Here is a 16,957-nt window from a genome sequence, read left to right as displayed (position 1 = left end):
CCCCCAAACCAAAGAAAAGATGCTCTCTTACATTACCGTTCATTATGTACCATAAATGTATATGGAATATCGCATGTTTTTTCTCACAAAAAAGCTAGCGTTTGCTGCAAATTAGAGATACATGAGCTGACACGCCGTGAAATCCATTAGACGTTTTACAGCATATGTAAAAAAAAAAATCTGAACTAAAAATCTTTGAAACATCGTAAAATGTAGTTTATAAACATTTAAAATGGCGACTCGATTTGCACGTGAATTTTACAATCCGACGTCGATTAGCGTGTTTGAGAGAAAGTCAGCAGCAAGTAAAGCGTCAACATCTGCAGTAAATATTGTCTGATGAATATTGAGGTGCCTGTAATAAAATTTATGTTTCTACAGACTGAGTGAGGTACAAAATAAGGTACATTGTAAATCACAGGTCAGTCGAAAATTTAACACATTTGTATCGTAAATTTAAAGTTTTTGTGTGTTTGAAAACACATGCACACTTGTAGAAGAAACTGTGCCATTGATCGGTTGAAGTTCAATAAAATGTAATTTATGTAATATTCATTGTCAGTATCTGTTGTGAATTCTTTGGAATAAGCTACAACAACAAAAAATATACTGCTCAACTAAAACTAATGCGTTGAAAATGGCTGAATTTATCGATGAAGCATAATTGCTGAAATATGAAATGGCAAACCAGTTTAAATAGTGTGTTTCTGACAATTATTTATATCATAAAAAACAAGAAGCAATTATTGTGAGATCTCTTGACCAATTATCGCAGTGATATAGTTTATATGCAGTCCTGATACAGAGTTAAACGTCAAAACTGGCAGTTTGAGCCTTATATTATTAATACCGCGTAAGCAGATAGGGTAACGGCTCATTTAAAATAAAACACAATTTCATACATTATTTAAATGTATGTACAAAATAATTAGCAGCTATAATGCTTAAAATATCTGATAAGATTAAAATGAGTTCTCATACTGAAATCGACACGTAGATAACAAACTGGCGCATTTATATAGGCCGCCTATTTGTAAATGCATGTTGACAAAATGATGCTAACACTTGGAAACAAATGTCGAAGAAAGTTCATAATAGAGTTGTACTCGCGAATTAAGAATCATTTGAGAACAAACGGGGCGATGTTTACGTACATATGTAAATAATGTTATCTGTTAGTGAAAAAATGCCCCCAAACCAAAGAAAAGATGCTCTCTTACATTACCGTTCATTATGTACCATAAATGTATATGGAATATCGCATGTTTTTTCTCACAAAAAAGCTAGCGTTTGCTGCAAATTAGAGATACATGAGCTGACACGCCGTGAAATCCATTAGACGTTTTACAGCATATGTAAAAAAAAAAATCTGAACTAAAAATCTTTGAAACATCGTAAAATGTAGTTTATAAACATTTAAAATGGCGACTCGATTTGCACGTGAATTTTACAATCCGACGTCGATTAGCGTGTTTGAGAGAAAGTCAGCAGCAAGTAAAGCGTCAACATCTGCAGTAAATATTGTCTGATGAATATTGAGGTGCCTGTAATAAAATTTATGTTTCTACAGACTGAGTGAGGTACAAAATAAGGTACATTGTAAATCACAGGTCAGTCGAAAATTTAACACATTTGTATCGTAAATTTAAAGTTTTTGTGTGTTTGAAAACACATGCACACTTGTAGAAGAAACTGTGCCATTGATCGGTTGAAGTTCAATAAAATGTAATTTATGTAATATTCATTGTCAGTATCTGTTGTGAATTCTTTGGAATAAGCTACAACAAAAAATATACTGCTCAACTAAAACTAATGCGTTGAAAATGGCTGAATTTATCGATGAAGCATAATTGCTGAAATATGAAATGGCAAACCAGTTTAAATAGTGTGTTTCTGACAATTATTTATATCATAAAAAACAAGAAGCAATTATTGTGAGATCTCTTGACCAATTATCGCAGTGATATAGTTTATATGCAGTCCTGATACAGAGTTAAACGTCAAAACTGGCAGTTTGAGCCTTATATTATTAATACCGCGTAAGCAGATAGGGTAACGGCTCATTTAAAATAAAACACAATTTCATACATTATTTAAATGTATGTACAAAATAATTAGCAGCTATAATGCTTAAAATATCTGATAAGATTAAAATGAGTTCTCATACTGAAATCGACACGTAGATAAAACACTGCATACATGTACCTAACAGAGTTATCGTTCGTTATCCGCTAGGGTCCCCGTGAGAAATACCCTTCCGGTCAGGACCGTAGCAATAGACAGTGGCTATAAATAGCCACCGTCTAAAAATGGCGAATTATGGGGGCCAAATTTAACTCTTATCATATATAGTTCTTTTGAAACTTTTAAAATGGTTAAAGTTTTTAGTTATAATGTACCTCTATCCTTGATAGGTATCCCATACCATCTTAATGATAATTACATTGTCAATATACTGGTACATTTTCTTTATGCTTTATTCCATCTGAACTCTAGTATTCAGAATAGTTGTTGATTACCAAATATTAACACAACTTATTGAATTTACAATATCAACAACGAGACACCACAACTCTTGATCTTGTTTTTATATGCATTTACTTTTTTCTAATAAATTTACAAAAAGTTTCTATTCTAATCGTCTAATAGGTCTAAAAAAAAATAAATACTACAAAGTTCAGAGGACAGAAAAAAAGGAGGAAAAGTGGGTCCACAAACGTGGAAGGAGGTATGACAAAGTGAAAGGATTTCCGAAGTTTTAACGTAACATAAATTCCAAATATAAAATACAATAGCACTTTCGTGTCAGAAAAAAACAAATATAAAACAGATAAAAATATCTCAAAAAGTGTATTAAAAAGTACAACACAAAACTACAAGTAATTAGTTTACTTTTACATGTCTTGTCTTTTAATTGAACACAATTCAAGGAATATCTTCCTCATCAACTCATAAGTACAATCTATTTGAAACACACTCCCATCTCTTGTTTACTATGTTATCCATACTAGTCATACTTCATCTAAAAATACAATCACTACATCCCATTCCATGTAATGTAAAATCCAATAAAATATATCACTGAGAATACAATGGTGGTTAAAAATATCACTGAGTATTGAAATGCTCTGAATAAACATAGTAGCTAAACATTAAGAAACAAATGTTTACATACTGCTATATGGATAAAAACCTACAAATAGTACTGCAAGTCATCTGGACTAATAACTTACTATTTATTTGACTAGCTATGTTTGTTACATAGTTCCTGTACACACAAGAGAATCTGTACTCCCAAAATAATGAATCTAGGTCATTAAAATAACGTAACAAGCAATATTCTGCAATCAACAAATACATAAAAATTTTACAGCTACAGAACAGCTACTGAACACAAAGATTTATTTGATAGTACACTGACAGTGTATAATATCTTTAAAAGGCCATGACATCAAAGTTCTTACAAACTCAACTCAGACTTGAGTCTCCATTACAAATTCACATCAGATTAACTGTTTCGGATTAGAGATGAAGCACTACTATTCAGTCGGTAGCCATTCACGGCTATGACTTCATATGATGACCGCGGACCCCGAGCAGTCACTGAGGCTGTAGTAGTCTGTGGTCGACGTCCCCCGAACGTTGTGTACCTTCTGTTCCAGCAGGGACTTCCATGTGTACTTCAACTCTGTTGTTGGGGCCCGGAAAAGCATCTTGTGGGTAATGGGTATTCCTTGAGGGGTTGTGTTGGAGGCATGGTGAATGACAAGTTCTGTGGCTGAAAGATAAATAAGATTATTTACATAAGCTATATCCAAGCCTTACAATGTCATTTGAACCTAAAGTACAAATTTTTACTATTCTAGTCACAAGTACCACTATACATAAAGTAGAGCTTTTTGTTACTGATATTCTATTTTGTATGTACACTAAGGGAGACAATACATACTGTGATTTCTCTGTCCATCCACCTGTGTGATGTGCTTCAGGTACACAGGTTCATACATCACATGTAACTGGTCACTTCTGTCCTGTTCTGTTTGGACCAGGATGTCAGAGAACAGCAGTACAAACAGCTGTAAAGAGAGGGAAAACAATCAGCAACGTTTTCTATGCACACCAATTCACTACTTTTTACAACTCATATCAGTGGAATACTGAGTAACACTTTACTGGTAATTTTCATATAAATTTTAAGAGAATTCTCACCTTCTTCCAAGTTGTTCCTTCCCATCTGAACATGTCCCCAGCATAGATCAGATGTCTGTCCTCAGTACAAAGCTGGAACTTCTGAAAAGGTACAAAAGACTTCTTCATTAAAGACTACCTATCAAAAATCATTATATCTCATGGTGCTGCTACTCTCATACACACTGATTCGTATAGTTTTGGTAATTACTAGTTTCAATAAAGTTTTGTGCCCTATCAAACTGTATAAGAAAATCTTAAAATCAGGTTTATCTTACCAACACTTTAGATGAGAACACCAGCCTATCCTGTATTCTGGCTACTTCTGAGTCGATGGACCGCACTGTATTCATGGAACAGGACGGGGCCAGGACGCCTTTCCCTGACACAGAGCCCGCCTCTGTCTTGGAGTGACCAGTGCTCCCTGTTGAGGAGGCCAGGGAGGAGATACTGGGAACTCTGTCCACGCAGCTGTAGTTTGAGATGTTCCCCACACACTCATTTAAACCTGTAACAGTAAATTAAACAGTTATTAAAAAATTTATAAGCACAGGGTATCTGATCATAATTAAAGACATGCAACAGCTTTGACTGAATTAATGAGAGGAACATGCATTTCCATGACTGCAAACACTTTGTACATTATGTGAAAATTTTGCTTAAAAACAGTTAAAACATCCATTAATTCATCCCATATTCAATGAATGGTCCTTACTTTCTACAACTTGTTTGAGGCCTCTGAAGTCACCCTCTTCATTCGAGGTGTTCATGAAGATATCTTGTAGTACTTGGTAAAGTTCTCGAATGTGATGAACTGGTCTGGTTAAAAATGTGCTGATGGAGGGTTGCTGAGGCTCCAAAGGGGGTTCCTGTAAATAATTATAAAATTTCAATCAATGTTTTATTAATCATTTATATTTAGTTAAGGTAAGTTTGTCTATATATTTTGAAGATCTTATAAATAACTTACCCGAACAAATTTGACAAATTCTGTTGATCTTCGTAGATCAGATAGGAGGTCATTGGCCTCTCCCAATCCTTTTGAATACAAGTCATAGGCCTGGGAAAGCATATGTACCTACAAGAAACAGTTAAAAATTAAGTAAACTATCAATGGTGAAAAAGTTCTTAAAATATTTTCATGGTTTTTAACTGGTGAAAATATTATGCTTGGGAATTATTGGAGATAATTACCTTTGATTGATAGATCATTCCAATGGAGAAGTTGTGTCCTCCTTCACTGGATGTAAAAGATCCTTCAGTGTCCGAACAGAAGGAGGGCATGTTGTCATTGATCTGCTTGAGATGGTACTCAGAAATGGTAACCAACTGCAAATAATGAAAAAGATCTGATTAAACTTTGTGTAACAATTAATGTGCTTGCATTCCCCATCAAGTTATGTCTTTAAAGCATTTTTATGATAACTGGTAATGACTAAAATACATGTAGCAAAAGAATTTCAAAACTACCTTTTCAATGTTTTGGAAGAGTGTAAAATGTTGTCTTGGGTTTAAAATGCAATGACGAAGTGGTCTGGAGTAGCGCTGCATTCCAGCATGCATGACATCAATGAAATCCATCTCTATGCTCATCAACCTGTGGATGGCTTCTTGTTTCCTCTTGTCAGGAGTTGGCACAGTCTTTAAGAAAAAAATCAGTGTTATTAAATTTATCAAATTATCAGCAAGTTTTGTATGTACAAGTTATCAACCAGTATTGCAAGGATAAATTATCATATATGTCATTCTGTGATTAAACAAGCACCTGGTGTCCATTCAAGAAGAGAGGGAGTGGGGTGCTGGTGATGAGATGGCTGGGCAGGGAGAAGATGCCCTCATCCACGGATCCGTCAGTCCTGTGACTGTCATCAGAAAGCTCTCCCGAGTTGTTGTCATCCTGGCCTCGCCTCAGCTCCATCTGTTCTATGGAGGAGTTGGGAGGGAGCACCTGCTGCCATGATGCGGAGTCCAGGATCTCGTAAGCCTTGGAACGCTGGATGTCAATTGTCAAGGTTGGACCAGCACTCCTACAACACAAAGCAAAGACATATAAATAAAAACCTCAACTCTCAATTAAGCCAACTGGAGGAAAATACACTTTATATGTCTTAGTTTCTAAAAATTTAGACATTTGACTTACTTGACTAGCTTGGCTACACTTGCTGACTGGGATCGTGACACGTTCTGATTGTTGACTCTGATGATACAGTCTCCTGGACAAAGCCCAGCATGGTCTGCAGGGGACCCTGAAAAATAATCATAAAACGTAAGAATTTGACTTGTCTTTAAGATATTTCTTTATCTTAACAAAACAAAGCAAGTCTTTAGTATCTGTTGTTGTTGTTTATAAAAAGCATACCTCTATCAACTCGGCCAACTTTGACAGGACAGCTCTCTACCACAGAGAATCCATAACCATGCTCTCCCCTGTGTACTGTCACTGTGAGCGACTCCATTCCCCAAATGTCCTTGTTAATGGGGGGCACATTTTCTCTCTGATCTGCAATAAAAGAAGGATAATGAATATTTTAATTAACCTATGTTTTCATCACTTATTTTCTTCCGCATTATTATGTGTATCGGTAGTTGTATTAAAGGCAGGTTCTTGCAATAAATAGTCCATGTCATCAACAAGTATCAAATAAGATACAATCTTTTGCTACAATATTTTTACAGTCTTTTACTACAATGTATATCTTGCTGATTTAAACTTTTTGGTTCTATCTTATCAGTAATATCCCAGTAACTCTTAACTACAAATGCTTTTCAAATAAAATCCCTCATGACAGAATAAATATAAACTTAAATCTGGTTTCCTGTTAAACATTATTGAACAATAAAAGGAAGAGTAAAGAAGAGACTTACTTCTGACTTGCAGTTTGGGTTGGTTTTTACTGGACAACTTCAAGTGCTTCTTACGACCTACTTCCTCGGTCAGCAGATAGTACCATCCATCTGTGTCCTTCCTGGGGTTAATCAGGTGACGAATGCCAAAAGAGGTACATCCCAAAAACTCACTGGAATTAAATAACATCTTATGTACTGTTGTCCAACTTGGGTCCTATCATTTACAGTAATGAATTTGATCTGGTCTGATCAAGTCCAAGCTACATGCCAGAATGATTGAATTACCAACAACAGGGAATTTGTAATTTGCTTTTTTCCTCAAAATATAGAAATATCTTAACTATCTTAAGTAGAAGAAGCCCCCCACTTAATGATAGGTAATTATCAAATCAAGAACATAACACTATTGTTAGGTCAACCTGTAGATCACAAATCAATCAGTAATGGAAACCCCACTGAGTTAAAGTCTGGTTCTACTATCAGTAAACAAACAACTATTTTAATGGGTAATTAGTTTGACTATAAACATCAAATTATTGTCTTTATTACATAATGAAAATATTTACTACTAGAGTAATACAACTACTGAATTCAAATACTTTTACTTTATTTACTTAAAAGATTAATCAAATATAATAAAATAAAAAAATATATCAACAGAAGATATATTAAAAAAAAAATGAATAAAAATATGTTTATCATACTGATTTTAAAAATATATATATTTTCATCAAATGAAAAATATCAATTTTTACCTGTTTCCAGATTCTTTGTTCCAAACAGAAATTAGCAGCCGTTTGTTGTTGTCTTCTTCTAGAAGCTCACTGCGGAAACATACATCCATATTTATATTCTCATTTATCAACATCCTGTATTTTCAAACTTATCAATATTGATAATTCATGCATTCCAATAAAGAAATATAGTTTAACTTGTAGAGACAAGTCTTGATATCCTAACACATGCTGGGGATGAAACAATAAGACTTGACAGTGAGAACAGTGGGAGAAATCTGGGATTTATTGGTTGACAATAGCAGATTACAGCAGGGGGACTGCTAATAATTCAGGGGAGTGACAGATAAGAGACTACCATCCCAGGAAACATGGAGAGATCCTTTAATCTTTTGTCTAGACCTGCTTAATTAAGGGAGTTTCCTGCATTCTTAGCAATGATCCTATTTTTCCTAAGAATTTATTTTTTTATTATATTGGCCTGCAGAAGTTTTGTTAATTTAGTTTCCACAGCTCCTGGTCAAGGATGCACAGTGGTTGCTATACACAGATGACACCTTCACAATAGTTGTCAGGAAAATTCTTGCAAATAGCAATTACACAATGACACTATGCAAGGGGAGGAGTGATATTATCTGAACAGTATCTTGACATGTCAGATAGAGGGGCACTTGCCACATGTTAGTTGGAACATATCTCCAGATCACATGTCTAAAAGGGCCCCCAAGGCATGAAAGATGCAGTCTAATTAACAAACCACCAAACAATTTCCAAATGAACAATGCTTGTTAGGCAAGACTGATCAAGTTATGGGAAAACAAAATTAAAAGTCACAAACTGAGAGTTTTGATTTAATAAGTGTCAAAAATTAATATTTTAAATGTTTTATTCAAATGTCAATTTAAGAGTGTTAGGTTTTAAAAACTAATTAATTAGAAGACTAAAAGGAATTACATTACTAACACTCCAATGTATTAAGTGAGATTTTAATTTGATAGTAAAAAAAATTCTCATATACACACATAAAATTGTGTACTCACAAGGAGAATTTCTCATCAAAAAGTGGGTTATTGGATCCATTCACAACTTCTGTTCTGCATCTTGATTTTCTTGTTTCATCCGGCACTAGTGACATCTGGAGAAAAAAAACAACACAACATTAAATCACTAATTTCAAAATAAGTTGTCTATATCTAGAAAGGAATTTATAAAATACATGTAAAACTAAACACATTAAAAATTTTTTTATTTGTAGTTCAAAATGAAAAGAGAGCTACTAACTGACAAATGAAACAACTTTTAATTAATAAATATGAAAAACCTAAAGTAGATTCATCGAAATGCACTGAATTTAATTTTTATTTTTATAGTAAATATTTACCTTTACAATTGCATTACATAATGGTGAGAACTTTGAAGTTAGGTGTCTGGCTTGAATAACTAAAAAGAGACAAGATTTTAAATATTAGTTACTGTAATTCACATAATAATTCAAAATTTCAAAATAGGTGAATAGAAAAGAAGTTCAATATAACATTCTTACCATGAACTGTCAGTAATCCAAAATTCATATAAGCTGACAATCTTATTTGACCTGAAAGAGAACAAGAAATATTTATGATTCAGTCTGAAATAGCCTATTTTTCAACTCAAAATAGTAATATATATTTTTTTTTCCTTAAGGAAAATTCATTTTTAGATTTATACCTCTGGTACCCATTATTTTCCGTTCGTAATTCCCACCAGAATCTAAGTGTTGAAACACCATGGTGAACAATTCAATATTCAATTCACAACAGTTTGTAAGGACACACAGATGTATTAAATTATTCCCAAATCCAATAAACCTCCACTTGAACACAAGAAATATGACAAATTCACATGCTACAGACAAAACCAGTCTGGTTGGTAATTTTGACACTATATCTAAAGGCACCCAGGAAAACAAGGCTGTGATTGGCTGATTGTGGTCAATTTGGTGGTTAGACTCAATGTCTACAGAAGCAGGTGTGAAAGTTTACCTGGGTAACTGAATGGCTTCTAAGCAGACAGGGAACCCAAGCTGTGAAAAGTACAGTTTACTCTCCACACCATATTCCAAATTCATAGACCACTGAATAGAAGCTTATTTGGACTGAACAAACAAAACTATATTGTAAAATATATCCAGGTCTAATCCTGATAAATATTCAAAAGTTGCAAAAACTTATAACTGATAGGAGACTGTCACTCATTTCTGATATATCATTACCTCTTGCTGTGCTGAGAAAAATCTTTCACTTTAATGTACCCAAGACCTTCAACATTACTTATTCCAAATGACCTGTTACATTTTATGTAAATAATGTAATGCTTTCTAACATTGATCAAAGGAGCAGGAGTAAAGAAGTTCATTATATAATGGACTATAATCTAAGAATAATGCACATACATTATATAAGAAATAACACATTAGGTTACAAACTAAACACTCAATATTACACAACCCTTGACTTTGAAGATGTTTGCTCATAGTCAATGATCTTCTAAGCTACTATCCCTTAGGACAAGAAATTTGATACTCATTAAACATTCAACACTACAAATACCCACTCATCAGAAACACCATTCAAATCAAGAAAGGGAAACAATAGATCTTATATATCATTTTTTTTCAGACTTCTTAAAAAGTATATTAAAAACGAAACATATTTAATCTTTTTTCAAAATATCATTACTTCAAAAGCCGAACTGCAAATCATGAAAGCACATCTAACACCTGCTTATCTTTCTTTGCATTCAAGAAATTGAGAACCAGCATAGAATTTTTTTTATTGCTTGTGACAAAACAATTTTCCACCAAGATGATCACCTAATACTGACGGTGGACAATAAAAGGGTGTACTTCAAGATGACATACATCATATCAGATTAATGTTCACGGTCTGAAGCAGCAGGTGTAGAGCGGGGGTGACCAATAAGATACAGGTAGAAATCTGTCACATTGCTGTGTATCACCTGCTGAAAGCACGCCTCACCACGTGCCAAATTAATTTTAAAATTTCAAATGACAAGTTTAACTCTATAATTTGTCATTCCCAAGTGAAGACACTTGATATTCAGAATACCATTAAGCTAATTCAATACTGTCCCGATTCAGGTTTAATGAAGTCTCTTCAAATCAATACAACCCCAAAAGGCAATACTAGTATCAAATTTTCAATGTCATAGTTCTTACAATTAGATTTGATTAATCTTGAAGATGGAAAAATGAATTTCCATAATATCTGTTGCTGGATTATTTAAACATAAACAACAATTAAGGACCAATATATTTCTTACCCAGTACTTGTCCTAGTGGATCCATCAACATCCTCTTTAAACTGCTGTATTTTTATCAGCACGTGTATATTGGTTACACTGGAACCACAGGGGGTCAGAACCACTCACCATGCGGCCAATTACACAGAAAATCTTTGGACATAAACACAGGACCTTTTCACATTAATCTTTAGCAGCATGTGGAGCGCATCAACCCCAAACTGACTGAACCACTTACAGAAGGGCGAGAGTCTCCCATAGAGGGTGTCCTATGAGACCATCAATCCCCTATTCATCTGATTAAAACTTTCTTTTGTGGGAAAACAATTTTGCCTAACTAAAATGATTAATTAGGGAATTCAGTAAATCATGTGGCTCCAATAACAAGCCCATGAAAACCAACCGTAATTAACTAAGGAAAATATTCACTAAATTTCATTCTGTCTTTGGGTCATACACATTGTTTTCTTTAGATTACACTTGCTGGTATTTAAAGTCAACTCAATTTCTTATCCCTAAATAGATGATCTCTAATTATACAGGATCATGATTAAAAACTTCTAAAAATCTGCAAATTTTCTATTGCCTGTGAAACCAATTACAAGTAGTTGCAACCAAAAAAATTCAAACTTTCAAAGTTTGGACTACTATGTTTAGACTACATTAAGTGGTAGCCCTGTCGCAGACATCTTACAGATAACTGATTTCTATTGATCTATACAGCTATGGTATCTCCAGATATGAGAGCAAGTGATTCTCCAAACAATGACCTAACACAGGCCTTATCTAGAAGCACCTCAATCTGGGTAAGGGAGGAAATAAACCTGTGGTGATCTAGTCATTAGATGACATCACAATGGATCCTCCTACCCATGGACAATACCCTCCCTGTGAGAGCCTGGCAATAAACAGCCATGTGTCAATCAGAATGGTCATTACAAAGTTAAAGTTCCTTACAACCACCTTGGAAATTATCACACTGCTGGTGATGATGAAGTATCCATAAAAACGACATTAAAAGGTCATTCAAATTTAGGCAGGCCCTATCAATGGGGACAGTATTATGATGCCATGCCATTGCTAACTGATAAAAAAGAAAACTGAAACCATTTTTTGAAAGAAAATTCAAAACCAAGGGCACAAGCTACTAAAGGTCATTCATAAACTACTTCAAAAATGAATCTTCCTTTTCTGTCTTCAGAATTTGTATTTCAAACAGCCAAACATCAGAGAAAGGGGCGTCAGAATGCAACACGAATTAGACATACCTGTGGATTCAATCCACTTGTAAATGGAGGCATTCTTCATTTACCATTCTTTTCAAGTATGAACTGATACAAAGTCAAAAGGATCAGACACAAGTTCTAAGACTTAAATAATCTTCTCCTTATACAAAAGAATAGTAGAAATATACTGACCTTCATTCTGTAGGACTTTGAGAGGTCGGGTTTTCTTGTCTTCAGAGGACATGACTGATGGAGGGGGAGCATGGTAACCCTTCAGTGGGGGGTTGGGATGATGAAGACCATCTGGTAGCACATTGCTGGACACTTTCAATCTCTTACATGGGCTCAAGATTTCTTCATAGATATGTTCCATTGCAGCAGTGTTAGCACGTTTTAAAAGATACTCTGGAAACAAAATTAATAGAGAACGTATAATACACTTTACACATTCAGTGTAATAGTAATAAAGTACTTTAAATGTGAAATTCAATGCTGCAGCAGTATTAAGCATACAGTACCAGTGCATTATGTACTTTTAGACCACATTTCAGTGTTGTTGTTTGACTTAGTTTAGCGAGTACATGCATGACTATTAGCACCTCCTCAATCACTTTAATAACTTCTTACACAGATACATGCCTCACAGTGTAAATTGGAACATAAAACTGAGATTGAAACATGTTCCCCTCTAACATGTGTTATGTCTAACTGGTAAGAGTCAAAAACATGCAAAATCTAGTTCTTTGTTTTTTTATGATCCTGTACAAAGAGTATTAAGGGGCCATAAATTTGTTCATAACAGTTTACTTATGCAAAATACACTATAAATACACTAAAAGTAAAATATTGTCAACCAAATTTAATTGTTGCTTTACATGTAACATACAGAATACACAGATAGTTAGGCATTGTAGCAATCATAACCTTACCAACCCACTTTATCGTATAAATAAAAAATATTACCGTAGATAAATGAACATACACCCACACTATATATACCAGTGCACACAAATAATTAAAAACAAAACTGAACAAACTCTTGACACTCACTTGAATAAAAATATGGGTCATCCTCAGCCTCACTATGAGGTGGTATGTCAAATTTTTCATATAAGTTGCTCATATCAACTTTTCAAACACTTAATTTAAGTCCAAGAGATATATTAGATAAACTTGTTCATTCCCAACACACAGGATAAAACTAAGGAAATGTCATAAACACAATTCAAGATTCCATTTCCTTCTCTGTAATCTAAATGTCCAGTGAAAATGAAGATAATCCTTTGAGCTTTCTACCACTTCCTTCCACTTACACTCTGGACATAATGATTTCTAGAAACAATGCACTCATGCAATGATATTGTCAAATAAAACAGTCTTGCTGCTTCACTGGATTTTTAGAGTTAAGAAATAACTTGATGACATTTTATGACCACAGGTTAAACACTCTAACAATATTTGTACTAATGGCATTAGGAGATAAGCATCATGAGATTTGATTTTTTAAATATTTGCTTAAAGTTTTAACTTCTGTTCATTAATGTTTTATTATAGAATTAACAGAAGTACATAATCTCTTACCCTAATCTTATTTACATTTAGAATATCCAACTACAGAAGTTTTATTCATATAATTTATCCCATTCAATAAGATTAAAATATATAACTTTAGCATTTATAGTTTCAGGCTATTTTGTTTATCTTTTAAATCTGGTCTGTCATTTGTAAAAACTGCAAAAGTATCCAACAGTAATTAGTACAGGAACATGTAGCTACCAGTGTTATGTGTCAGGGGGACAAGACAGGTGTAAAGATAATCCCTGTATATTTCTCTGGAAGGCAAACCTTAAACATGTTAAACTACTGACAGCAGTAGGCATCAAAACTTAGAACGTTCATATTTGAGCTCTATGTCATCAAGCTAACGTGCACTTGTTTGATATTTAGATGAAGGCTTTACTTCTACAGAATGAATTAAAATAGAGTCTATAGAAAGCTGTGATCACACAACGCCAAACAAAATACAACATCACTACTCGAATAAATAAGCTACATTACGATACAGTGATGATATTTAGCATGCACTTTGAGTGAACAAGAAATCAAGCTCGATAACATAATATATATCTTTTTTTTATCCGATTTACAAAATAAACAAACCCCATTGCGTACCCCACGGCTAACATCTGCCACTTCTCTCGCGAAACAAAAGACGATTTAGTCTGCAAGATTTATATGAAATAGATATGCTTTTACATACTTATTGCAATTACTTACCAAAATGAACAGTTTACACATGCTGCCAAGGTAATATCACACAATAAAAGCTGAAGTCGACTTTAAAAACGGGTTTGTTTATGTTCTTTTCATCCTCTTCTGTGTTGAATCTCGTGCCTTTCCGTGACGTATATGAAAGCGCCACCTATCGGAATAGGCTATTAATACGGAGGATAAATCTAGACAACGTTCGATGAAATAAAAATTATTAGACAAACGGCAGATTTTTTACACTCTCCCATAAGAAATCCGTTTTTACATAATAGGTCCGTAGACATTTATAAAACAAATTATATTAAAAAAACCCGAATCGATTAATGAAGTAACTAACGATTTTTTTTAATTTCTTTATATTTATTTATTTTTATTTATTTCGTACTTTTGAAGTAACTTTTTTTCTTTATCTTATTTGAATTTACACAATTCGGAAAAACACAACAATCATGTCCATTTAATTAAGCCAAATTAGGCAGACCCCCATGAAGCCCCCCCCCCCCAAAAAAAACAAAAAAACAAAAACAAAATAATAAAGTAAAGGAAAAAAAACAGAAGGAAAGAAGAAAGTCGATTAAACAATAATTGAAGCCAACACCACTGAAAATGAATAACAAAACAAATAACAAAACTAAAATAAATCGATGAACAAAATGAAAAAATGATTAAATGATGTAAATAAATAAAATACAAGACAACTCGTTCAAAACAATGAAAATTAAAATAATATAAAAACTATAACACACCATTTTTGTAAAAGACATTGTTGTTAGCTTGGTCGCTATATATTTATTCAGTATTGTTTGTTACAAGTTATAATTCACTACCAAGACTGGGCCAAGAGAAATAGATTATCCAAAAAAAGTTCAAGAATAAAACCATGAAATTCGATGAATGAGATTCTACTTCATATGAACTATACTTAACAAAAATTAATTTTTCTTTGCAACTGAATACTTTCAATAAATCTGGGCTCTTTTTCTAAACATCTTCATCGTTTTATAAGCATCCCATTAAAAGCTTTGCATCTTACTGAGCTCTAGTTTGTTGGATAAGTATAAAAAAAAAATTAGAGGAAGATACTATATCGCGATTGTTTTTAATTTTCGTATCTTTATTTTGTTTTATAAACAGACCAAATAAAACATTAAAAACTGACACAAAGCAAATGAAGTTTTTAAAATGGACAACACCAACTTCCAACATGGCTAAGATCAAATGTTTGTCCATTAATATTTATTGTACTTCCGCTGGTACCAGAACTGAGCGTTTTGCTAAGTGACGTCATATAATGAAGTAGTTCCGATGGAGACATGGTCGATAGACGGCGCTCCTCTCGCTGATAAATTTGGTCTAGGGACTCTTTGTTGGTTACATTAAGATATTCTGCATATCCTAAGAACTGCATCAAGTACTCTTTCGTTTCATTTCTCAAATATTCTTGGGCTATGACTTCAAAATCTATGGGTGGTTTTAGGTCCCTTTTCTCCCGTCGACTATCTTTTTCAGAATCTTCGTCAACATCGTTTATGACATTATTGGTGAATTTGGCAAACCATTCCCGCAGAAAACTCTTAACTTCTCCTGAAAAACATGAAGAATTTAATGCTGTCACAATAATATGAAATTTCATAGACAGCCAACTGTCAGCTGCATTCCAGGTTCTGCCTGCTTTCTACCAGCTAGCTGCTTAATAGAACCATTTTAACAAGAGCTTGGACTTTAGGTCAAACGACAATGTGACGTAGGTCTGTCTGTTTCATTGTAGGCCACTCAGCCATGGCTCTTTGAAATATACAGGATTTGTCTGGCTGAAGACTATTTGATTTCAATGAGCTTTCACTGAGTGGGAAGCAATGAAATAGACAGGCATACGTCACATTGCTGTTTGACACAACTACCTAAAGTCCAAGCTCCTGTTATAATGGTTCTACTAGTATTGCTTAATGCTAACTGCTTACCGCGCTCTTGCTTCTGCGAGTATGCATGTGCAAAGGCGATATAAGCAGTGATATTGTGCATTCAAAACGCTATTGAAGTTATTGTGATGTACCGAAGATATTTCAGCCTTCTTGGCATATTTTATTTTTGAGCTGCCTGTTACGGAACATTTCAAAATAAGCGTTTAGTGAAAATGTTTTCACTATATAGAATGCAACGACATGCAGAAAAAATGAAACTGTTTATTGATGAGCAAAAAACCAAGGAGAATAGAGGTTGATTCGGTTATTATCTATACATAACTTAGAATGATGTTTGGATAACACTATACCGTTTATTTGAGTAAAGAAACGGATGTGGATTAGAAATATCTATTGAATATTTTGTTTCACTTTCATACGGGTTAGGACCCGAAAATGGATGCTCCAGGAATGTTCAGTAAACACAACA

The 16,957-nt window shown here is 33.9% G+C and overlaps 1 protein-coding gene across 4 annotated transcripts; it reads right to left on the bottom strand.

Moving 5' to 3' along the window:
* Positions 1–2,581: 2,581 nt before the first annotated feature.
* Positions 2,582–14,731, bottom strand: LOC105347820 (uncharacterized). 4 transcript variants are annotated; one of them, XM_011457055.4, is made up of 18 exons: positions 14,573–14,731; positions 12,488–12,700; positions 9,313–9,363; positions 9,151–9,209; positions 8,810–8,904; positions 7,791–7,859; positions 7,054–7,205; positions 6,548–6,688; positions 6,329–6,434; positions 5,954–6,215; positions 5,659–5,829; positions 5,383–5,517; positions 5,159–5,266; positions 4,904–5,057; positions 4,467–4,696; positions 4,210–4,290; positions 3,950–4,076; positions 2,582–3,778 (listed from the first exon to the last, which is right to left on the bottom strand). In XM_011457055.4, exons 2-18 carry the CDS (start codon positions 12,666–12,668, stop codon positions 3,573–3,575), a joined length of 2,328 nt encoding a protein of 775 aa, XP_011455357.2. In that variant the 5' UTR covers positions 12,669–12,700; positions 14,573–14,731; the 3' UTR covers positions 2,582–3,572. The 4 variants fall into 4 exon arrangements, with proteins under 4 accessions (XP_011455357.2, XP_034302443.2, XP_011455359.2 ...); XM_034446552.2 differs by lacking the exon at positions 14,573–14,731 and adding an exon at positions 13,346–13,726; XM_011457057.4 differs by lacking the exons at positions 12,488–12,700; positions 14,573–14,731 and adding an exon at positions 11,091–11,697.
* Positions 14,732–16,957: the final 2,226 nt, after the last annotated feature.

This window comes from Magallana gigas, chromosome 2 (assembly GCF_963853765.1).
Source record: "Magallana gigas chromosome 2, xbMagGiga1.1, whole genome shotgun sequence".
NCBI classification, from domain to species: domain Eukaryota; kingdom Metazoa; phylum Mollusca; class Bivalvia; order Ostreida; family Ostreidae; genus Magallana; species Magallana gigas.
This window is presented reverse-complemented; position numbering and strand designations above follow the sequence as displayed.